At 39.9% G+C, this 24302-nt stretch overlaps 3 protein-coding genes and 1 long non-coding RNA gene across 8 annotated transcripts in view; 2 read left to right on the forward strand and 2 right to left on the reverse strand.

Annotated features, from left to right (window-relative positions):
• The window catches only part of LOC105684161 (atrial natriuretic peptide receptor 2), a 106256-nt gene extending 89165 nt beyond the window's left edge, over positions 1-17091 (reverse strand). For 3 of the 4 annotated variants that reach the window (XM_048660009.1, XM_048660008.1, XM_048660007.1), the window contains exons 1-4: positions 15707-17091; positions 14826-14996; positions 11255-11429; positions 9110-9318 (exon numbers count right to left, since the gene is read on the reverse strand). In XM_048660009.1, coding sequence (XP_048515966.1) covers positions 9110-9318; positions 11255-11429; positions 14826-14996; positions 15707-15929 — 778 coding nt within the window. In that variant the 5' untranslated portion in view covers positions 15930-17091. The remainder of the gene's footprint in view (positions 1-9109; positions 9319-11254; positions 11430-14825; positions 14997-15706) is intronic. The other variant, XM_048660014.1, reaches the window with a different exon arrangement.
• LOC125502196 lies at positions 6035-10287 on the forward strand. The gene is made up of 2 exons (XR_007280040.1): positions 6035-7615; positions 7692-10287. It is a non-coding gene; the product is annotated as an uncharacterized LOC125502196 (long non-coding RNA).
• A 609-nt stretch (positions 17092-17700) lies between the features above and the next one.
• On the forward strand, positions 17701-20589 carry LOC105684109 (DNA-directed primase/polymerase protein-like). Of its 2 annotated transcripts, XM_012397232.3 has the most exons (4): positions 17701-18654; positions 18733-19140; positions 19225-20033; positions 20120-20589. In XM_012397232.3, the coding sequence occupies exons 2-4, from the start codon at positions 18775-18777 to the stop codon at positions 20418-20420; spliced, it is 1476 nt and encodes a 491-aa protein (XP_012252655.2). In that variant the 5' UTR covers positions 17701-18654; positions 18733-18774; the 3' UTR covers positions 20421-20589. The 2 variants fall into 2 exon arrangements, with proteins under 2 accessions (XP_012252655.2, XP_048515973.1); XM_048660016.1 differs by having other exon boundaries at positions 17701-19140.
• Positions 20486-24027, reverse strand: LOC105684108 (stAR-related lipid transfer protein 7, mitochondrial). The gene is made up of 6 exons (XM_012397231.3): positions 23278-24027; positions 23060-23214; positions 22504-22778; positions 22305-22432; positions 22077-22216; positions 20486-21984 (listed from the first exon to the last, which is right to left on the reverse strand). The coding sequence occupies exons 1-6, from the start codon at positions 23661-23663 to the stop codon at positions 21596-21598; spliced, it is 1473 nt and encodes a 490-aa protein (XP_012252654.2). The 5' UTR covers positions 23664-24027; the 3' UTR covers positions 20486-21595.
• Positions 24028-24302: the final 275 nt, after the last annotated feature.

Consider the following 24302-nt stretch of genomic DNA (forward strand, 5'->3'; position numbering starts at 1 on the left):
CGTAAGGGAACATGGAGGAAGGTCTGTTTGAACCCTTCCGTTCTGACGGGATTTGAATAATGGGTATTTTTTTTGTGATTCCATTTCGTCCAACGAATTCAAATTTAATAATGTAACGAGTGTTTTTCACGTCAGCTGAGAAGGGCAGCCGCGGTTCCTTGGAGCGGCAAAAACACTTTGAAGGAAGTAACGACGGTTCGCTCAACCCGTCGAGAGCTTCTTCGACGAATAACAACGATAATTGTAACTCCGACCGAAAATTTATTTCCAACTTAATTGCCAACGAAAATAACAACAATCGGGGTAGGGACACACGCTGCCTCGCGGCACCGAAAATTCAAGCGCTCGAATTAAAATTCAACAATTTGAACAAACCGAATTATGCGCACCAGATGCCGGAGCGTCATTAGCTCCGAAAACAAACGATCCCTAATGCACTAGTTGCCCAAATAATCGGATTCGATCGAATTCCGAATCGAGATAGTTGGAGATCGAGGAGGACTCGTATCTACAACGAAAAACTACCTCGAGTTCTGAATCGAAGAATAAAAAATTCATATCAGTGGAAATAATTTTACCGCACGTTTGAAAACGTTTCGAACACGGAAGTCAAACTCTCTTCTCCATTATGGTATTTTCAAATTATCGGTATCACTCTAAATTATCTTCCAAAGTAAACAATCCTAGGTAAAAAATGAGCTCTATATATGTATATATATATATATGTATATACCGGAGATCCGCGATACGGAAGACCCAGTGACACGTACATAAGCCCCGGTGGGTACAAAGAATGGTCGACTGTTTATGAAGTCAATTCACGATGTAAATCTGTCGTACGTTTGATACGCCTGCAGCGATACGAGTCCCATATTGGAACCTTGATATGTGTTGTCTGCCGTACTAGAACCATCCGTACATACATTACATAGTATATAGGTATATAAAATATACGTATTTACGATACGCGACCAAGTTTTTCATCTGCCTCCGCGAGTACCGCGGAAATCGACTTCCGTGACTTCGGAAAATCACGACTGCGGGTGAAGCTGATGTACTTCAGATATATGGGTAATAATCATGATGGTAATAATGGAAATAATGATGATAATAATAAAAATAGCAATAATACCCGTGAGCGAATACACCACCTCTGTGCTTCTATTTCTATTTTATTAGACTTATAGCATTGCATTGGATTTTATTTGCAGTTTGAATTTGTATCCCGTAATTTGTTTTCAGTTTCGCATCATTACATTTCATACGAATGTTGAGAGTTTTTTTTTTTGTCAATCTACAAATTTTTCTCATCAAGATATCTCAATTTTTCTGCTCCAAAAAGCAAAAAAATTCGTAGTAACTCAATCAATTGTATGGATGGATCAATTCAGCTTGTAAATTCGGATGCCTGAGATTGAGGGTACGTGAGAATTGCATAAAAAACTCAATTTTGAGCTTGAAGAAACTATTTTGACGTTTTGAGGGGTCTCAGAAACCATCTTCAGACCACTTATATCAACGCCAAACGTCTAAATTTTCAAAAGCTACGGCACTTAAACAAAACCCATGATTGACCACGAAAATAAGTCACGAAGATTTCGATTCCATCGTGAAATTCCGGACATTCTTTTCGGAGATATGATAGAAAACGCGATTGCAGGTTAAATAGCCCGAGATTTCATATTTTAGCGGGCTGGACTCGAGCGCTCTCTATCTCGTTCGTCTTTCTATCGCTTCGCGGCGTACCACCTCGCGTCCTACGCTCCCACCACGCTGAGCTTTCTCGCACCAAAATCCATATGTAAAAATCATTGGGCAAATGCAGTCCGCGCGGAGTTCGGTGGCAAGCTTCGGCTCACCCAATCAAATTCCGTCGCATATTGCGACGCCCTTTTTTAACACGTGCGTCGGACACTTTGACCGCCGGCACGTGCCTCTGAATATAAACATAATTTATGGCTTTTTAATAGGTGATGAGGTGTGAAATCACAGTCCTTATTTTTTTCTTGCTCCCATTGTGAGCAGGTGTCGGACGAGCTGTCAACACCAGATAAAGATCTTGTTCACACCTCGTAATTGATTTATCCCCTACATCCACCTGATCGGCGGCATCCCTTTGCGGTAATTCTGCGAATTCTATGTAACCGCAAACCGTTTAAGAAAGTATATATGTGAAAATGCAGCATTTAAATGGATCAGGGTACACCCAGCGAGTTCATTTCTGTCCATGAGGCCATACCGAAGCTTAAGACCTTTAGTACAGAAACAGAGGCACCGATTGTACATAAAAAAAAAAAAAAAAAATTCCAAATAAATTTTTCTTCCCTTGCATCGCATTGTAATGCATTATAGAAAATGGACTGACAGATTTGTGATAAAAACGGTCGATTTTGTAATTTCACACGCATATTCAGAGTCCTTTTTTTGTTAATCTACCAATTTTTCCCATCGAGATATCTCAATTTTTCTTCGCCAAAAAGCAAAAAATTGGCGATAACTCAATTAATTTTATAGATACATTACTCCGATCAAAATACATGTAAATAACATATGAACCCTAGTAAAAAAATGTTGATTTTTTAGCCAAAACTAAAGTATTTCTAAAATCGATCGAAAGACACTTTTCTTACGTATTTTGACCCCAGGAATCCAAATCTGAAAGAAAAATTGATCCATCTCTAAAATTGACCGAGTTATCGCTAATTTTCAGCTTTTTGGGGTCAAAAATAAAAAATTGATTTTTTAGTCTATATTGATGTAATTTGAGCTCAGGAATCCGAATCCGGAAGAAAAGTTGATCTATCTGAAAAAATGACCGAGTTATCCCCATTTTTTCGCGATTTTTGGCATAAATTTGAGGATATCTCGAAGGGAAAAAATCGTAGCTCAATTTGGACAACGGATTCGTGTTCCTGGGATCAAAATACATAAGAAAAGTGCCATACGATCAATTTTAAAAAATAAAAATTTTTGGCCAAATTTTGAGATTTTTCCAAGGGGTACCCCTTACGATTTTTTCAAATTTTGGCAAAAAATTTTTATTTTTTAAAATTGATCGTATGGCACTTTTCTAATGTATTTTGACCTCAGGAACACGAATCCGTTGAGTAAATTGAGCTACGAATTTTTCTAATCGAGATATCTCAATTTTTATGCTTCAAAAAGTACAAAATTGGCGAAAACTCGATCAATTTCATAGATACACCGATTTGGCTCTCGATTTCGGATTCCTGAGATCAAAATATTCAAGAATATCTTAGAAAACCCCAAAAAAATTTCAAATCACAGTCTCAAGTTTGAGAAAAATCTAAGGCTATAAGCTTGGCGTTCTTTCGAGTTGGCAATTTTCGATTTCATTTAAAAACCATAAATCGGAGCATTTGGCTGATATATTTGGAAACTTGAATATTGAACCCGCCGTAGTCAGCAATCGAAACGCTTGTCTCGTTTCATCTCGCGTTTCGAGTTTTGATTAGTCATCAATACTCTTTAGAATGAGGATTTTTCATACGATTCGTCTAGCGCCTTTTATCTTCCAATTTTCCACGCACATTATTCTCTTTCTCGTATTTTTATCATATAACGCTTTTCTTCACCCATATCTGTCGGATTCCAAAAAAAAATCCTGCTGTGCAAACAAATTTCCCTGTAACTAATATCAAACAACATCCCAAAACTTTATAAATACGGTTAACGTGGTTCTATGGAAGAGTTAATTACTCTGGTTAACATCTAATTAAGTAAAAACATTTTCCATTATGAGCGAATCCGTACTCGGAAGAGTTCCTCCGTGTTGTTGATATTATAATAAAGCTAAAATATTACGTGAAAAATATTATCAATTTTCGAAGCCGTCGAAAGACTCTCAGTTTCTATCGCCCATTTAAGATACGTATCTAAAGCAATCTTCAATCATCCGTTTGTAACCTATTGTTGAATAATCTCTTTTGCGAAACTCGACACCGGATTCGCGGTACCAAGAAAAAAAACCTATCCCAATCTGCGAGAACTTTACTACTTCACAGCTTTTTTATCTCACCCCCTCATTCGGTTTTTTTTTTTTTTTTTTTTTTCTTTCAACGCTATCAGCCATGTATCTCACGACTCGAGGAGCTGTAGTCAGCAGTCAGCTCCGCTTTTTGGTAACGTTTGAAGTTCTACAGTCGAGATTACGAGACCAGTGTAAACCGCGTTGTACGACCAAAAATGAGAAGAATTTATTATTTTTATTTTATTTAATTTTTTTCTGCTTCCAAAACGAGAGGGAGAAACGTTAGGAGAAAAGAAAGGAACAAGAAAAAAAAGAGACAACTTTATCTCTGGTGATTTAACCTAACAGATTACCCTCGCGTGAGGGGTGCAAAGCGCGGAGCGTCAAATCTTTTTTACTCATTCTATTTTATTTTACTTTAATTTTTTTTTACAACTTTGCTTTTTCTGTAGTCAGTTCTGACTCTAATCCCTCGGGTTTCGGATGTTCTTTCTCGCGGGCGAAAAGCTTCGCACAGCTCATGACGTGTATATATTGAGTTTGAACACATTTTTCACGCGTGTTTCTACGCTTCTTACAGAACGTTGTTTAATCCAATCGCGGCTCTCTGGTTTCCAAATATTCGAAAATGATGAAAAACAAAAATATACACACGGGTGTACATGGAAAGAAAACGAAGAATATTTCAGACGGTCAAGGATTCTGTAACAAACCATCGGCCGAAAATCGTTGATTACTCTATCTCCGCACGATCTGGTACATCGATTTCGTTGCCCAATCGATCGAAAAATCTTCGATTGTAACGATAACGATAAAAAAAAAAAAAAAAAAAAATGATATCGATGTAGTAATATCGGCGTGTTCGGCGCGAACATTTTTTATCAATATATATCTGTGTACTGTGACCCTGAAATGAGACTCCAGGTAAGAAACTGGCACGCTGCACATCGCGTCTATATTTGAAAGTATATATCTGGCAATAAGTTATCATCCAGTCGTTTAGATACATAGCAGAGGTGGGCCGATAAGTTTACAACATAGCAACTGACCCGCAACGTTTTCACGTTCGACCGATTAAATCTGTGAATCGGTATTTTTAGAAATCCTCATAACTGTGGACACTAAATGACGTGAGTTATTTCTATCAAACTGCTCTCCGAACTGTTCTGAGCTTTCGCGTAGAAGCGACGAAAAGAACGATATAAAACTATGACGTTAGAAACTCCGTAATCACAAAATTCATTTTAATGGCGTTAATAAAATTTTAAAACGCTGATAATTTTCAAGGTAATGGTGTGAGGCGCGCGGGTTTTAAGGTCAGAAACCCGTTAACCGAGGGTGAAACGTAATTCCCAGTTCTACAGTGGTGAGAAACTGGTATCGCTAAAGGTCTCGCCGGGCTCCGGCTGTACGAAGGTTGCGGTATTCAACGCCCCGATTCATCTGGATCACGTATTAGGACGGCAGATGGCGAAGATCCTGCGCGGGAATGAAGGTCGACGGTCACCGGGAGCTTTCATCTATTTTTTCCCTCCATCGCCCTCTTCTTTCTCTCTTTTTTGCATTGAAAAAGCTACAGGGGAGCGTTGAGTTACTTGGGCGCAACGATAGAGATGGGATGAAACAAATGAAATTGAGACAGTGGCGCAAATCGGCCGATCGAAGCTCAAATGACTTTGCGCGGAACGGGGGATGAGATGAGAGAAACGGATCGTTGCAACGAACCCGCGACAATGTCTCTGACCATGAACAAAGCGAAACGGACGACTCGTATGCGCTTATTGCGAGTTCAAAGTTAATCGATACACGGCGAACAAGCAGCTCGACGAATACATCTGATATTCGTTATAACTCGTCAGACCCCCCGGGCGAATAGGTGAGGTGTGCAAAATTTTCGCGTTAAATTGGCCGTTCAGGAAGTAATTTGTAGCTCCGGTTGTTGGAAACTATTCGCAGAAATAATCCGACCAGCCCGACAATTGTGAAAATTAGAGGCGATACGTAGATCAGAAGCCAAGTATCGAGATTGAGTAGGTTCGTTTTCGTCAGGAGGATTTTCTCTTTCCGCAATTTTTCGTGCACGAAAAAGCGAAAAGTTCGTGTTTCTCGATGACGGACAACATCCGTTTAATTTCACCGAACCTCCGGAAAACCCAGAGCCCACGGAACGAGGGGTATCATTTTGAGGGGTTATTTGAATAAAGTTATCGGCAGCCGGGTTGCGTCTTTTCCTGATCTCATCGTTGGATCGGAGCTGGGGCGCGGGTCGGTTCGAGATAGAGACTTGGATCGGATTTGAGTGAAGGGTTCTGTAAATTTGAATTAACCTCGAGTTTCGTTGTAAATCAACAGCCCACCATATCGAGATTCATGCAACTCATCCCCGCGGTGCCAAATATTTGCTCTCTGCTTATCGGGACATATCGTTGCTTCGCCGTTCTACGTTTCACGTCCTTCGTCAGGGGCGAATCGCACGCAGTTAATTTGCAAAAAAAAAAAAGTAGCGATTTCAATTTACGGTGACTCGTGAATTCGAGTGAATCCCGGAAATTCTGCGATACATCAAACGGGACATCCGCAATTTTTGGAGATCGCCGTGACACGCATTTCATTTGGTACCGTGAAGAACATTCCGCGAGCCACGTGCAGCTATGAGGATACGACTATATTGGCATTCGGTGATTAAACAAAGCTCTATTATACTTCGAATCCAAGACGAATGGCGGATACGGGGGACTGACCAGGCAATACATAACGTATCGAGAATGGCGGGAATTGGTCCAATTTCAATGCCCAATTTGGAAAAGCCACGTCAACCTGGTACAGGATTACACGCGGAGTGGGTAGCTTGTATACGTGAGAATGTTGTGACGAGGATGTATGAAGCAGTAATTATTTCCACGATATTGTCTGGGCTGGTTGCGTAATAATGGGAAATCCAGGCGATCGCCTACGCGGAATCTCCGTTCGGTGTACAATGGGATTACCATGAAATCGTTACGGAGGTAGATCAATGACGGCAAAGGGGATTTAAAAATTCAGGGAAACCTTTTCCAAACTAAAAAAAGGTCTTGCGAAATTTAATCACACATCGGGTCGGGCGATCACTTTTGTTGCTCGAAAAGTGTGTTGCGCACCTTTTAACCGAAATGAGAAATCGGCTGGGTGTTATTCCATCCGAGTCTGGGGTAAGAGTCAGCCCGCGGAAATAACCCTTGGGACGAGCAGCTGGCAGAATGGTAAACGAGATCAATTCGCGTGTTACCGAAAGAGAAATTACTAGGCGTCAATAAAGTCGATGGGGCTGAGGGAAAAAATGCGAATACCGTCATCGTTTAGCGAAATTAATAGCTCGGCATATACCTGGAATAATAATTTCCACGCATTTGAAATGAGAAAAAAATTCGTCGACAATACCACGATGTTCGGCGGGTGAAATTTCGTGAAAAAAAAAACACCCACCCCTCCGAATTCACGCAGTTATATTCCAGATCCGAAATGATGACACGGTGTTTCTGAGGGATCTGAAACGTATATACCAGCTCTATTATTTGATGAGAGTGGCGAAAATGTGTCGCGGGAATCGCGGGTTGTTTCTGCATCCACGCCCGACATTTCCACAAGGTAATCTTTTCGGGCGACGGCTGTGATCCGTGAGATAACACTTTGAAGTCAAATACATACCAACAAATATTTTCAGCCTTGAGCCTCTCCCGAAGAGCGAAGAGCAGTGGGAGGAATGACGGAAAAGGGAATATAAGAGAGGGTGTAGACGTAGCTGCGAAACGGCGAGAAATATACCCACCGGGGGATGAAAATCAAGCCGAGCTGTCGCGGATCTTCCGACCGACGTATCGCGATCCCGGCGAAAACCCGACTTCGCTTCGCCCTGCACTTCCATCCGGTGCGATACGAATGTCCGACGTAGAAAAGACCCAATAAGAATCGGACGAAATTTTCGCGACGAAATGGACACCGAAAATCCATTCTCCCGCGAGAAGAACGCGACACGGTGTAGTCGTTGACATACACAGTTTTCAAAACATTCCGAGATTCGTTCACCGGCGGCGAATTTATGATCCGAATTATAATCCCGGCAAATCCGACGGCTTATCGCGCTGCTAATTGTAACTCGCAGGTTCCGTAAGATCCTTCCTTATACCACGGTCCTAGGATTATGCGGGTTAATCCATTAAAGTTTGGACACGACTCGCCCGGAGAAATTTCAGCCTCTCGTTTACAGAAGCGTGACCATGGGTACGTGGGAATTGGTTTGCGCGGTGATATCACATCGAAAATAACGTGTCTTCCTTCGGCGAAAATTTATTACCCTTTACGGTAGATCTTTCGCATCTCCTGAATAGAACAGCCGACCGCGTGATACGATATAAGCTGCTCAACTGAATATTTATAAAGGATCGCTCTGAATCCTTACCACTTTCTTACAAGAAAGAACCGAGTTCTCTTTGCTAGCCATTCTCCAAGTGTATTGATTGAATGTAATCTATGGAAGCGAAAAAAGAAGTGCCATTAGAAAATGCCTCGCTTCTTGTACGGCTACCGCCGTTCGTATAATAGCTCCTGCGTCCTGATTGGATTTTTCATATTTTTTACCTTTGCTGAACAATTTTTACTCTCCCGCGTTTTGCTTTTATATATTTTTTTTTTTCTTCGCCACGATCTTGTCGAAGGGCCGGTTTACATCTCGGTTAAAAAACGCGGGTAAGCCGGTAGAGAAAAAAGCCTCGCCGTACACCGAGGAGAGACAATGGATTCATTTGGGGGACCAGCGGAGACCGCTATTTGTCTCGATCCACTTGACGGGCGTGGTCTCTCCTCGTCCCTTGTACGTACAAGGACGGGTGTGGAATGAAAGAACTCCGATAAAATTTTTTTTTCTCCTCTTTCCCTTCCTACATTCTTCTCCTCTCACCCTCTCTTTCTCGCAAACTTAAACCGCGTGAAATCGCGTTTCCACGAGATATCTATGGAAACTCTGCAGCGGTGTAATCGATGTACACGCTCGAAGGGTTGAAAGGAGTAACGCCAGATAAAAACGCCAGCTTCATCACTCGGGAAATGTTTCAAGTAGGAATACGATGAAGAAATTGGACTCACCGCTGTAGATGTTCCCGACGTGATCGCGTAGCGTTTCGGCGTAATCTTTGGGGGAGGTCGTTTCAGCGTCAAAGGTTCCAAAAGTAAAATCCTGTCGTCGTTTGACGAATTCCACCATGGACTTCATCATCAACTGGCAAGTGTGCCTTCCGGCGACTTGAGTCTGCCCGTTCGTTGCGTAGAGAAGATGCACCTTCTGCCATTTGTTTCTGAAATAATGAAATGAGAAAAATAAAGAATGATATGAATTTTTTTGATTTTTCATTTATGCCAGCATTTCGTTTCTTTTAATTGGTCGTATATGTAACCGAATAACGAGGGACGAAATTTTTCCTTTTTTTGTTGCCTTTGCCAAAATTTCATCCCCCGATACTCCGACGTCGCGACGCTCTCGATTGTTCTCAAACGTAGCCAACGGCTCGCGAAACAATCAGCTCAACAAGATTATCATCAGCGCTGTTTGCAATAAGTAAAAGCAAATAAAAGAATCAAGTGTTATATACGTACGCTCTAGATTCCCCCGGCTGATTATTTTCTTTCTTTTTGCGGAAAACGAGAAAAAAAAAGCACAAGCAAAACTTGAAAAAAATAAATAAATAAATATGACACGTAATATATATTATTCGGTGAAATTGTTTTTAATCTAATCTTGCATTCTTATCAGCTGCGTGTCTACACGTACGTGCTAATCTTTATTTTTAACGTATATTTATAGACAATAGACATACGGAGCATTCCACGTGAAACGGCCCCTTTTTCTCAAAATACTTTTTTCAACTTGACGAAACTTTTTCGACGTCATGAGGGGTCTCAAAAATCATACTCGGATCACCTGTTACCACATTTACCGAAAGTTTAGTTTTTTTTTTCTACTAATATTTAACAGTGTAATAGACGAGAACGTCGTAGATCGGAATTGTTACCACGAATGGTAACCGTTTGACGTGGAATGCCCCATACATATAAAACTCGTATGTATTTAGATCAGAACCACATTCACCGAATCCATTATTTCCGTACTTGAAGTGAACGACGTTTACGATATACGTCATCGGGATTGGTTCATTGAAATAACACTTTATCAGATAACGGGATTCATAAGTCAGTCAGCCGGCAAATAGCTTCTGAAAAATGGGAAGGCCTCGACACGAACGAAATACAAACCTACAATGACAAAATGATACGGAGTGATTCCGCATGTGCAATTGCATAATGTTCCAAAAATAACAATATCCTTGATTCACTACCAAATACCGGAAAACAACACCCGCTTTTTCCGAGGTATTATACTACAGCAGAGTAAAGGGATTCAACCCTCTTTATATATTCATCGGCTTCTCCTGGATCAAAGGGATATTTTATTTTTGAACAAAAAAATGAATAAGAATAAAAAACTTTTAAATATACACAAATAATATATTTGTTCCTCCTTTGGAGTCTTCTTGGATTTTTCTACTTCGAGTCTACCGGATTCCGGAAATTAATCGAATATTTTTAGGCTCACAGGTGACCAAAGGGAAAAGGGAGACGGTGGTACAAGAACGACGCGATGGAGCGTCGTAACAAATTAATCATTATAACGTCGCGGGTGATACGAGGCGCGGCAGTTTCGCGTAGTTCAAACGAATATCGTATGACCTTTTAATCCGAACTGCTTCACATTTTCGTTATTATTTCAGAAGACTCCTTTGAACCGACGCGAATTGTCGATCGCATGGAAAAGTAAGGTACGCATGAACGACGAGGTTCGAAGAACTTATATTCGTTGTATTTTTTAGAAAATATGGAAATAACAGAACAGGTAGTGGGAAATGACTCAGCACAACTACTTGTGGTGCAATCTTAGAAAAAGTCTTGTATCTTAAAACAGACGATCGATAGTGTGCGAGTTGTTCATTCTGAAGTGACTGGTAATTCATGATAAACCTACTCACACTCTGTAGTTACAATCTGCACCTTTAGTATGTGCTGCTCAGGGAGATTTATTTCATTCAAAACATCGACGCAATCAGTTTTGATATATTTTGTCACCGTCATGACTCCTCATTACCCACGGAATGGCGGATATTCAATTGATAGCGAAGTAAAAATGAAAAATAACTCAATTTCTACCCGCGATCGGATATCTCCGCACGAATTACTCACTTGTCCATGATGGCGATGAAGAAATAGGCGAGATCTCTGAATGCTAAATTTCCTATTCTCAAAGTCATGTAATACTCGTCGATGCATTCCTTCTTTTTTTGAGTGAAATCGAAGGTGAAACCCCCGGTGGTAATTACCGGGGCACCCAGGAACTTTGCCACCCTTCCAACCACCGCTGGAAACAAAGAGAAATTATGTTATTTTTTTCCATTTTATATGCAAAGTAGCTTATATACTTTTTTTTCACTCTAATTCTGATTGTGTAAATTGCGACACGACCCTAAGGTACTCAAAAAAAAAAAAAAAAAAATGCGCACGTGAAACGCGTGGAAACGTCATGGCTCTTCTGTTTGCCAAAAAAAGGGTTCGCAATTCGCTTCACTCACCTTGGGCACCAGGGCCATATGGGTTTCGCGTGTATTTTGATCGTTGAATGAGTATTGATCTTTTACCGTGGAATTTACGTCCACTCGAATTCTGGAGGGTGAGACGAAATCTCGGAAAACGAGAGCGACGGCGGACTTGATGCAAATCGACAGCGAACCGTATGAAAATCTTTGTTATCTTCCGACATTCTGAATTCAGTAGTAATCCATTTACTCGGAAATCTGTTAATTCGTCATTTTCACAAACCAGCGCGCCCCTGTCTGCTCCCTCTAATTTCTCTTGAAGTGCGGAACTAGAGTATTGTCGATTTGGAATAGCTATAGAAAGGCAAATGGAAAGTTGCACGGGGGAGAGATGCGTCGGCGCGTATGACTTACTCAAAATTTCATTAACTAATTTCAATGCTCCCACTATATCTGTAGGTATTTAACAAAATCCCGTGTTTGTAAGCCTCTAAAACTGATTCAGCTTTCTCATCTTCTTCGTACAGATTTAATTATTTTAACGACAGTCGTACACCTGTAGAATTTCCAACTGAGGAGATGATGAAAATTTGAAAAAAAAAATTGAAAACAAATTAAAAATTAGCCAATTATAATTCTCTCGATTCGTGACCGAACAATAAAATTACTGTCTTCTCCCTCCGTCTCTCCTCTCATTGAGCTTCGCCCCACGAATCGAAATGCGGGGTGATATATTTACGACAGGATCAGTTTTACTCGGTTAGACATTTGTAGAGCAGCCTGAGCATATGATTTCGAAAGCGGCGTCTCTCTCTCTCTCTCTCTCTCTCTCTGAACAATATATTATTTGCTCAACACCCTGCCTACATATGTTATCACATTCGTCATAACGGATCTCGCGATTTATCGGACGAAAAATTTCCGCGGCAATTAGTTTCGAGTGTTATTTTTATTTTCTTATTTTTATTTTTATTTTTTTTTTTACAGGCGGCGCGAGCTGATTTTACGACAAAGCTTTCAACGGAATATCGACTCGTGTTGCCGCTCGATTTCCACCCTTTCGAGAGCAAGAATAACATTAACATGTATTCGATATCCGGACACACATAGCGCAAGCTCCTCGAGGGTCCAAAAGTTAGCCGGACTCGATGATTGCTTTCATAGGGGCTGCTGAGTCCGTGCATAATCACATTTACATCAATACTCGGTGAGTGATACGGTTTCGAAAAATTTTGGTATACGTTTTCCATTGACGTATTGAAATTTTTACGAAGTTCATGCATACATATTCCACGCTGGATGAAATTTGTTTGAATAAAAGAAAAATATAAAGCCGACCGATTCGGTGAACACTTTTCAAAGGTATTGGATTTGCACGGTGAACGTAAGTGAATTTGACCTTAGGGTTGGAGGTGTATTTTTTTCATCGGAAAACTTTGACCATTTCGATAAAATTTCCCCGGAGAACTTGTTGAATACCTGAATTCTTTCTATCTGCAGTAAAAATCGTCCACCCCGCTCGCGGGTAACTTCGATTTCATTTGCGGTTTCACTTTCGTCGAGGTGACGGGAGGAATGGAAAGGCAGGGATTCGAGGGAAAGTGTGATTGCCACTCAACATGCCTCTGTTGATGCGGAAGAGGGAGTAGGGGGAGGAGAAAATTGAGATAGGAGAGTTGAGAAGTTGGAAGCGCAGAGAGAGATGTGCGAATATTGCTGATGAGCAAACGCTGAATCTAAAATATCGCGGCTAAGGCGCCGCGACGGAAACACCTCAGTCCCGACGCAATTAGGCCTATTTTTTGCATTCTCCCCAGAGGACGTCAACGTGCAATTTCACTTTGATCAAACTGGCAACGCGATAAATTAAAATTTGCAATGTAGAACAAAATGAAATTCTCATTCTCTATGGCAAATTAAATTCTGACGGATTTGGAAATTAATATCACAGATTTTTGCGAGAGAGAGAGAGAAAAGAAAATTTACACCCTCCGTGAATATTCTCTGGTGAGTCGAGTACGCGAATCCACCTTGACATTTCGGTAGCAGATATTCTCTGACTTGTGTCATCGGCAACTTGAAAGTACAAAACCTTCATATATTCAACCCTGTCGCAGGGGATGACCGTGATAAATAATCGGTCGAAAGACTGCCTAAAACTTGGCAAAAGCAAAAAGTTTCGAAAGAAGTCCCAACTTCTTATCGAACGACAATTCTATATCGTTAGAATGATAACGAAATTCTTTCAGCGACTATCTATATTCAGACATTTAATGTCAGCTGCGATCTCAGAGACTCCTAACTCTTAGCTTCCGTAAATTTATTTATACCTCTACGCAGTGTCAATTTTCATTCACAAAGATATACCGGGCGAGGAGGGGAAAAAAATTAAAATTAAAATAGCGACGGTGGAAAAATTTTCAACACATTGTTAACCTGCACCCCGATAGGCGTCGGTAGAGCCTCAACGATTATTTACAAGCTGCCTAATTATTCTTCGTACTTTTATTTTTGATAATTTTTCTACCTCGATATTTTAGTTTTTCTTCGTTCCTATTTTAACGACCAGATGATGATAATGTATGGTTTGCATGCAGTAGCGGTGATGTAGAAATTTTTCATCGCGTATATATTATAACAGGGAGCCGTTATAACTGCTCATCAATTTACCACTTTGACAGCTAACGTGTATAATATGTATCTGGACACATAATACATCAGGTGTTCGATTATTAAAAAGCAAATTTATTTACAAAATATTTGGCGACCGACATAATATTACACCTGGTAAAATTTATTAGACCCCAAATTTGGATTTAGTAGAAGAAAATTAAAAATCGCCGTCCCAGAAATTTTTCAAACATTCGAAAATATTCACATCCCTCGGGTTCATCGGGTGTATGGAAAAATATTGAGAAGCTTTATTTCCATCAGATCAAAATTCGTTATTCATCTTTTGAGCTTCCAAATATAACCAAGCATTTCATTCCTTATTTGAAAGGTTTCTGCCTACGCGCCCCCTCCAATGCCTACGTATTATAGCGAAATCTATGAAACGATAATTTTCGATAAATTACCGACAAAAGCCGTCGAAATAACATGACTTTCAATCAGAAACACGCTCCATATATCCATGTAGATTGAATCAAACCACCGACCGCAGAATCTTGAACTTATTACTCAGCTCGAACTTACATTGGTGAACACAAATAAACACTCACCAATGCTATAGTCGCACGCTGGTCCCAGAAATAGGTGAACACAGTTCGAATAGCTGTCGAAAGCTCCAATCTGCGCGTAAGTGGCATCGCAGTGATCGTCCTGTGGCAAAAAGGTGAGATTCAACCAGGAAGGCAGAAGCCCTCGAGCCCTGGCGTCGTAGACGGCTAAATCTGTAGAGAAATTTTTACTCATTTTTTGATGAAAAAAAAAATTTATGAAAATAAATTATGAATGAAAATTTCCTTTCGCAAATCACATTCAAAGGTGAAAGATAATTCTTGTGTGTCTATCGAATCTCTTTTCGTCTAACGAAGTTTAAACTTCAAACCTTATTTTCGTCCCTCGAGAATTTTTCACTGATTAAACTTACGCCGGGTTGCTTCTTCTGATTTTTCTTTCTCGTTTGTTATTTTGTTTTTTTTTTTCTTTTTATGACAACTGCATGTACAAACTTTGTAACCCCGAACAGATTCAATTTCAATTTTGGCGATTCGGAAAAAGACGACAGAAGAATGAAAGAGACGAGGGAGTACAATGGAATCTCAGGCTCCTTTTTTTTCTTTGTTCATCGAAAGCTTCAATTGTTCGGTTATTATTATATCGCTCGGGAAATTGTTATTGAATATTTTCAAATATTCTCCCTCAGCAATACATATTTCGTGAGTAAAGGAACTCTTATTTTTGTTGTACCTGTGTGTATATGTTACAAGCCAGAAACATCAAACGTGATTTCCCTACTTCAAGAATTGAATCTTTCTACTCTTATAATGAAAATTGCCTCCAGTGTATCAAATGGTACGATAAATTTCAAAGAGAATATTTCGCTCTCTGCAGTATTCCATATTCTTCAAAATTGTCATATGGTTTGATCAATTCTTACCCAGTACAGGCAGCACCTTAGGCAGCGAAATTTCGTATCTTGAATCAGCTGGGAGGAGAACCGCAATCCTCAATTCACACGTTTCAACGCCCTGTCGACTGGTCGTGCAGAGAAACTCGCAATCACGGGGCAGTTGGGGCTCGCGACATCCGGCGGAAGCTTCCATCTGGATTAACGCGATAAACGAAAACAGAATTCTTACTACGATACAGACTACCCCCATGAGTATTTAATGGGTTCTTGAACACCCCTTTTGCTTTGACCCAGCAACGGGCTAGAGAGCTGCAGATATTGTACGTCGTGGTTAGAGTTCACCTCTCGTTCATTATAACAAGAACAAAGACGCCATCGTTTTGTTCTCTGTTCTATCTCTTCTCTCTTCCTCCTTGATTTTCATTCAATCCTCGTCAAAACTCGACGACTGTCGAGGGATGATAAAGGGTGTATTTTCAGCGATTATCACACCAGCTGTTTGAACAGCGCAGCATCCAGTCCTCATACTCTTCCCGGATATACGATATTGCTTCTCGCCGCCGTACTTGTTTAATGTGAAAAATCTGATGGCGAGTTTATCGTGTACATCGTCTTTGTACGGTATCACATTTTGTTGCCACACAGGATTTACTGCGCGCTCCAACGAACTAACTGGGTAAGATAAAGTGTTTACGGGGTCGGGGTTTACAACTGCAGTTGGTTGAAAGTAGGAAAGTTTTGTGGTTCAGATTGTTTACTCGAGTCTTTCTTGTGATAGTGGAGTATAGAGTTTGCAGTGAATCAGTAACAGCGGCAGTAGCGGATTTGTGGTTTGATATTGTTTAGGGAAAAGCGACGTACGGGGGTCGTAAAAGATCGTAAATTTGATTATAAAACGTATTTGTAATGGTTTACACCGCGTGAATGTGAAACGCGATGAAAAGTGGATTTATTTTAAAACCAAACGGCACGAAGAATAAAACAAGAAAAGGGTCATCTACGGCACTTTTTTTTCGGTAATTCAAACCACAGATCGAGAAAAAAACATCTACGACCCGAATGTGATCCCCACTTTTCAAACTTCAAAAATAGACTCGCGCCGATGTATCATTCGAGCTTTATGTAAATTTCACCACTCAGAAGATCGTTCTCATAAGATTGGCTCACAGACACGTTCCAACGATCTTGGACCAATTTCCTTCACTCGAACCTTTTAACGCACTACAACAACACCCGATGATACTGTTTCGAACAGTTGACACTGTGATTAATTATCACCCATATTTATCACTAGGGTTTAAAGTCCTGGTTTCTCGTGCAGGTACATATTAAACGATTATACGACACGTATACAAGTCCGAAGCGGTATTTCCAACCAACCCCAGGCATAAATACGCACGAGACACGTATCACCAATTCTATATCACCTGGATTGATACGCTATCGGGACATCGCCCTCCCGGCACCCCGAGATCCCCCAACTTTACCTACCACCTCGTCAAACATTCTGGAACACTGACGGCGTGAGTGCTCGAACGTTGATCAACCAACTGACCGATTCTTCCAGTTACACGCTCTTACGTACACAAATACGCGTAATATGTTATGAGCGTTTACGCATACGTCTACGTTTGTGTTTGCCTCCTGTACACGCGGTACATTCTACATCATATTATTGGCCGTAATGACGTCCCATAGATGAAACATAAACTCAGCCTACTCTGATATCGGCAGGTATGTACACCAATGTAAATACCGTATAAATGCTCCGAGAAAGCTACATTATTCAGCTGGTAATGTGCGATGAGAGCCTCGGGAAGACCGGTGGATTCTATGAAAGGGCGAAGTGAAATACGTGCGGGATAATTTTTCACCTGCAAAGTCCACTCTGATTTTTACAGTCTATCGATCTCCGGTGAATGATAATATTCGGAGGAATATCTCGACGGTGAAACGACCCGTCCCCGACAGCCCTATTGCGGACGAACGAATCGCTCCAACTGAGAAGACCGCAGGTATCGGATGATCGCCAAACCAATCTAGGTCCGAAGCGCTTCCGTCTTCGCGCACGTGTGCAACAAGTGTCTGTGCAAACGAATACCGCAAATCCCAAGCTTGATGATCGTGGCAAAGGTTTACCGAGTTTTTGTGTTTACCACCCGCAGCCTGATCTTCGGGTTCGGCGCTCTGCAGCATCCAGCATCAATTATCTCTAAAAATCTTTCCTTCTGCCTGTTTGCGGAAAAACCCGGTGAATTTCGATCTGGAATAAGGAATATTATGAGCCCAACAACAATTTCTCTGATGAAAAATTAAAGTTTGTTCGCATGGGTGTCTAATCGTGCGATTTTCACCACTAATTGCTTCAAAATTATAAACTAGCTCATGGTTTAGACGCTCGTATGCCTAAGCTGTTGTTCGCATGCTTGCGTTACGTAGTTGCAATCATTTTATCAAAAAATTTACGTTCATAGGCGAACTTTGACATTGTTTTGATTTGATATCAGCTATACAATCTAGCGACTCGAAGCGTCTGGCTAGATCTATAAGCTGAACGAACTACACCAAACGATGATCTAATACAACCAACTTATTTTTCATCTGACGGGCTTCCATACAAACTTATCGAGCCCTTGAATCACATAATTCATTTCTCATAATCAATTACGCGAGATAGCAACTCACAATCAGTTCAATAATGGCATTATGCCGCTCATTGTTGCTTCGAACAGCGCCATATTCAAATTTGAATCTTAACATGGCGATCAACAGGTGTCAAAGCAGTTCATAAAAAATACACAGAGATGCCGACACAAGCTTGAAGAGCTTTAAAAATGCAAGGGCCTCAAGCTAGTGGCGCCTCTTCCTTTTATAATGAACAATGAAAAAAATCACGTTGTACGCGCCCCCGTTTGCATGCACATTGGCATGCACATTGCATTCTACAACGAATTCAGACTTGCAATAATACGTTAGTAAGTTGGTTGTTCGTGTTTTGACGTGCCAAAGTAAAAGTAATCGCAAAAAATCATCGTGAAATGATTTTTTCACAGCAATTTATCCTGGTTTATCTTAAAGGTATCAATGATCTGTAAATGAACGGTTTTATATTTGCTGGAAATTACTTTGTGAATATGAGCGAGATCGAGAAGACCTCTTTCTACGGAACGAGCTTGACGGAACAACATGCAAAACATGAATTAAAAGTCAACAAATATACTCCCATCAATAGAGCTGAGCTCGAACCGAAAAGAAGGCGACTTTTAGGACCTTCGGAATTTTGGGGGGAATATCATACGCAACGAGAGGCACTTGATGTAGCTTTCCAACGAAGTTCGAGCTCTTTGCATGTTTTTGTTTACCAAAACTCTTTGGGATTTCGCAAATTTATTGTTTCACATCCGGAAATTTACTGGCAAATGGACAAATATAAACCTCCTGAGGAAAGATGCTCCTACGAGGTTTGATGGTTTACAATTAGTTACTCTGAAGTAGATTCCTCACTGTGTTGAATTGATAATATAGAGCTTATTGTTATTCAACAGGTGATACCTGATGGTGCACCCTGCCACTTATATTTCGACTTGGAATTTGAAACTGATTTAAATCAGTTGAAAAATGGCGCAAGGATGACAAAGACTTTGATAGATATTTTTTGTGCATACATTGCAGAACACTGGGATCTTCCATGTAAAAGATCAAACGTATTGAGCTTAGATTCTACTACAGATGTTAAATTTAGTCGGCATTTAGTATTTCGGTTGAAGAATGTTATGTTTAAGAATAATAAACACGTGGGAAGGTTTGTTAAAACCGTATGCGCTAACATTAGACAGAGTTTGTTTGTCGATATCCATAGTTCTTCGGTTAACAACATATTGAAAAATTTTTCAAAAGAAGATGTAGAAGAATTATTTGTTGACACCAAAAAAGGAAGAAAGCTATTTGTAGATGGAGGTGTTTATACAAGGAACAGACATTTTCGACTTTACAAATCAACAAAGTGGGGAAAAAACTCTCATCTTACCGAAAGTTCCGATTCAGAGTATATCCCAAGCACAAAATACAGGGATAAAGAACTAGGAACATTTCTGGACTCTTTAATATCTTTCCTCCCTGATAATCGAAATCTAAGTTTGCTGGAATATCAAGATAACGGCTCTGTGGACACCACTGAGTATTCAAAAGAATGTTTAAGCCAGCAAATTCAAACTCAATTGTCCCTGAAAAGTGCAGAATCATTGTACCCCCAAATCGACAAATTCATATTAGATATTGTAGCTCCTGGAAAAATACGGGATATAAAAGTTGTGATGAATAATCAGAAACTAATGTACAATATCGCTGATTATAGGTGAGGAATACCCCACCATAGAAATCTACAAAATTGTGAGCACAAGTCAAGTAATTATATTCTGAACTGGGCTTCCCTTGTTACAGATACTGTGCAAACATAGGAAGACAACACAAAAGTAATGGAATATATTGGGTGGTCGATTTACAAAAAAAAATAGCATTCCAAAAATGCTGGGATCCCGATTGTGCTGGCTTCAAATCAATACCAAAGCAATTACCTCTGGAAGTTCATTTTCAAATTAATGATGAAATGGATTCCCTCCTATCTTCTATGCCTGAACCTGAGGTCTGCCCTGTGACTACGAATAACCCAAGCCCTGACATTGAAGATGATGACTTGGATTTCGAGTTGCTGAATATTCAAATAAATCAATCTAAAAACTAATAGTATACTGTAGAAAAATATTTTGGCAATCCGAATTTGTACATAGTATTCCACAATCAGTGATGAACGGATATTTGACCATGCTTTATTTTGTTATCAACATCTACGAGATTTACATATGTTATATTTAATCTTATGTATTGATTAAAATCATTCTATTTTTCTAGTATGACATGCGTTACTGTGTGACATTGGTTTTCACCACCTTTGGCATTAAGGGAACGATGCGCTATGCAATCGATTTATTATTTTACAAATTCATTTTAAATTCAATGGGTGGGCGCAGCGCATCATTTTTCCGTAATTTACGTTTTCACACGTTCAATTTAATTATTTGCCATTTTTCTCCACATTCGGTTAATCTAAAATAGATGGTCGACGACGTAAAATACACACAGCATGCGAAAAATCGAATTGATTCAAAATTTTTGAAATCTACAATCCATTACACTCATCAAAACGCTCACCAATCGACAAGCAAAATACCTAGATGATAAAGCGCTGCTAAAGTTATTCCAATCTATTCCAGAAGAGCACTGGTTTAATGAGATCAGGTTCTAAGAATACTTGATACTAATAATACATTTCAGATTGAAATACGTTATTCCACATTTTGATATATTACACGTTACTTTCCACATGTGAGTAGAGTAACACCTGCTACTAAATGACTTCTACAGGGAGTGGGATTACTAGACAAATAACTCTCTAATGTTAGATTTGAAAACATTGTCACTCGACGTGAGATTTGTTTTGACTGTAAGAATATCTCCAGAGATTGGAAGAAACGGAATTTAGTCCGAATGATCGATGATTTGGCAGTGTGTTAAACTTGCTAGCATGGCATTGAAAAATTGTTCTATTATTGCACCGAAATCAATCCTAAAATCTTCAACGATCAGAAATATTTCACACTCTATTTGGGTAGATTCTAAGTGGGCAGGTAAAAAACATGTCTCATGACCAGCGCCAAGGTCAATTTTCAGTTAGGATATTCCAAATATTTCTGGATCAGCTGGTGATCACATAAAGTCAACATCAGTTGAGAAATATGAGGATATTCTGAAGAATCTGAGAAGATTGTGGTAAATTTGTTCCAAGCCGGAGGGCCTCAAATCTCAGTTTCTTAAAACTAATATGTTCTAAGCAAAATCTCTATCATCTACCTTGGTGTGTCACGCAAACAGTCGTGATGGCAAAAAGTAATACAGGAAGCCACGTTCTTCATCCGGAGTTGGACCTAATACAGATTCTTTTTTATCTTCCACCTTATTTTTCTCATTTTCCAAATTTTTGTCAACATCATCATTATCATCTCGCTCTCCAGGTTTTGGACCATCATCCTCCCCATCGCTTATCTTGCCCTTCTTATTTGAAGACTCCGTATCCTCTCTGATACTCGATTCTTGCCCATCAATATGTGATAATGAGTCATCGGAAGATTCCAGACTCACAGGATCCTCTTCTTCCCCTACAGCTGCTGCGGCGGCCTCTGCACTAACTGATTTTCGGCTCCGATAATCTGTAGTTGCTTTCCGCATGCGACACAAAAAATCTGGAACTCCTTTACAAATACCATGCAATTTTAACGGATAAAGAAGTGAAGTGGGAGTTTGGAGGAATAAACTCATCATGTCTTTCATCCTGACTACTCACCACTCATTGCTACCCAAGTTGTTACAGCCGATGGTATGTTTACACCAGGGTCATCAAAATATGTTAATACAAACTCAATACCAGGCTCGTCAAACTTGGTGTAAGGTTTAATGACCATGTATGACCAGTACGCCGTCACTCTGGAAAAATTATATGGTTGGAATAATGTAAGAATTGAAACTGCTTTCACTGACTGATTTTTCGATTTTGACGAAACATTCAAGATACCTGTGTGTATCAGGCCGCAGTGGAGCATTGGGATGTTCTGTTCCTTTGCTAACAATTATTATGAGGCCTTCTTCTTTGTCAATTACCCATTTCCGCTGGAATACATAATCCCTGTTTGCAAATAATCGCTGTAACAGAGATTAGTTTAATAGCTGAGGCACATAAATGTACAAACAAATACTGCAGACAAAAAACTCACTGGCCAAATCATTTCCCAGTAAATAATGTCGCTGCGATGATTTGGAGAAAATTCGGTTCTAGGATCAGTATCAATAACTTCTAGATGTCTTGCTGTTGGATCCCATTCTTTTCGGTACTCAACATCAACTTGAACCTTCAAAAAGTCTTCAGCGGACACATCCGAAAATGAGCCATAAACTTTGTATGCATACAACCCTCTGCTTCGTGGTTCTTCTTTCCGCCATACCAACATATCTTGCCTCTCAATGAAAGGCTGCCAATGCTCGCCCGTACCTGAAAACCAAATTTCATGAATCTGTGGAATTGGAAGTCACAAATCAACACTTATTTCAACCTCGTAGATATTCCAGAGGTTGTATATGTAACTCCCAATTTAAAAAAAAACCAGCAAAACTAACTACTGACCTAGTAGCTTTGATTCGATAGTATTTTTAGAATATACGATTGTGAAATGCAGAGGGCTTTTACACTGACATATTCTACAGAGCTTAAAATCTGTCTTGTTACAGATTTGTTCAATAGATGAATCGGTAGTAATGAAAATAGTGAGAGACCATTTTGTGTAGATGCCAGAGCAGGTTTTACACCATGGCACGTGCAGTACTTCACGCCTTGCTGCGTGACATCAATGACTAGTCGCAAATGACAATTGGCACAAGTTACTGTTTTTTCTTTCAATCGGTATATTTCAGCAAGCTCCAAGGAGTAACTACGGACAGATAAAAAATAGATTAAAGAGATGAGTGAAGCTTCGAATTCTACCAAAACTTACTTCTGTAGTTCAATGTCACTAATTCTGTGATGATCCCAATTATAAACCGACACACCTACAGCCCCCATCAAATACTGTCTAGCATTTTGACTGAGTCGACGTCTCCACATGTTCACAAATGATTTCAGAGCCACTTCATCCCAAATTCTTGTATAGAGATGAAATATTTGGAGGGTCCTTCGAACTCGTTGAGCGACAATGCATTCAAATTGTCTAGCGCAGGATTTGGCGACTTGAGCACTCTGTTGTCTGAACCATATTTTTATCCAACGTTCACCCCATCTTTTTCCAATATAACTTTTCGAATAACTAGCATTATTTCGTGCGTGTATAACAGTGGGGTTATATCGTCGAACGACAGCATGGGACACGTGCAAGCAATGCATTATTGCTACGTTTTTTAATGAATCTTCGACAATGATTCGGCGCTAATTGAACCCGCAGATCATTTTCCTTTTACTTCGTTAGATTTATAGAGTTTTTATGGCACCGAACATAGGTTTTAAAGGACTATCGGACTTGGAAGGAAGATACCTGATGTTCCGTATTAATATCAATACATGAATGACATTGTCTTTGAAGCCTTCTCAAAAGTTAAATGTTTGAATTTATAGGTCAAGAACAATAGGAAGATGCTATCACGTTGACATATATTTGATAACTACACTCTCATATCGGTATATTTAAAAGGACACACGACTACTGCGTGTTTAACAAAAATAATTACCCACACTAACCGCAAGTGTTATTTAACACAGAATTAACATATGGTCATCGTAAAGCAGCGCCACGTGGGAGAAGAACGTCGTTCAGTCGGACTACGCTCAACCAAATACCAATCCTTGCCAAGAACCCTCGGATTCCGAAATTCTAATCGACAATTTCAAACCAAAGAAAATTGCTTTGGTCTTTGAATTTCGATACTAAAAACTGCATAGATCCGAAATTATTTTCAGAATAATTAGCGCGAAATGGTAGATAATTGAAAATTGTATTTGTGGGACTCGGGTCTGATGTTACATAAC

This window comes from Athalia rosae, chromosome 1 (genome assembly GCF_917208135.1).
Source record: "Athalia rosae chromosome 1, iyAthRosa1.1, whole genome shotgun sequence".
NCBI lineage: Eukaryota > Metazoa > Arthropoda > Insecta > Hymenoptera > Athaliidae > Athalia > Athalia rosae.

Excerpts from the sequence above, each read along its gene's own strand:
- LOC105684109 (XM_048660016.1), top strand. The coding sequence starts at position 18,775 with ATGAACGGTTTTATATTTGCTGGAAATTACTTTGTGAATATGAGCGAG. Across the intron at positions 19,141-19,224 it reads AGGAAAGATGCTCCTACGAG|GTGATACCTGATGGTGCACC; the intron begins GTTTGATGGTTT and ends GTTATTCAACAG. Across the intron at positions 20,034-20,119 it reads TACAATATCGCTGATTATAG|ATACTGTGCAAACATAGGAA; the intron begins GTGAGGAATACC and ends CCCTTGTTACAG.
- LOC105684108 (XM_012397231.3), bottom strand. The coding sequence starts at position 23,663 with ATGCATTGCTTGCACGTGTCCCATGCTGTCGTTCGACGATATAACCCC. Across the intron at positions 23,215-23,277 it reads AGTGACATTGAACTACAGAA|TTACTCCTTGGAGCTTGCTG; the intron begins GTAAGTTTTGGT and ends ATCTGTCCGTAG. Across the intron at positions 22,217-22,304 it reads CTGCGGCCTGATACACACAG|AGTGACGGCGTACTGGTCAT; the intron begins GTATCTTGAATG and ends TAATTTTTCCAG.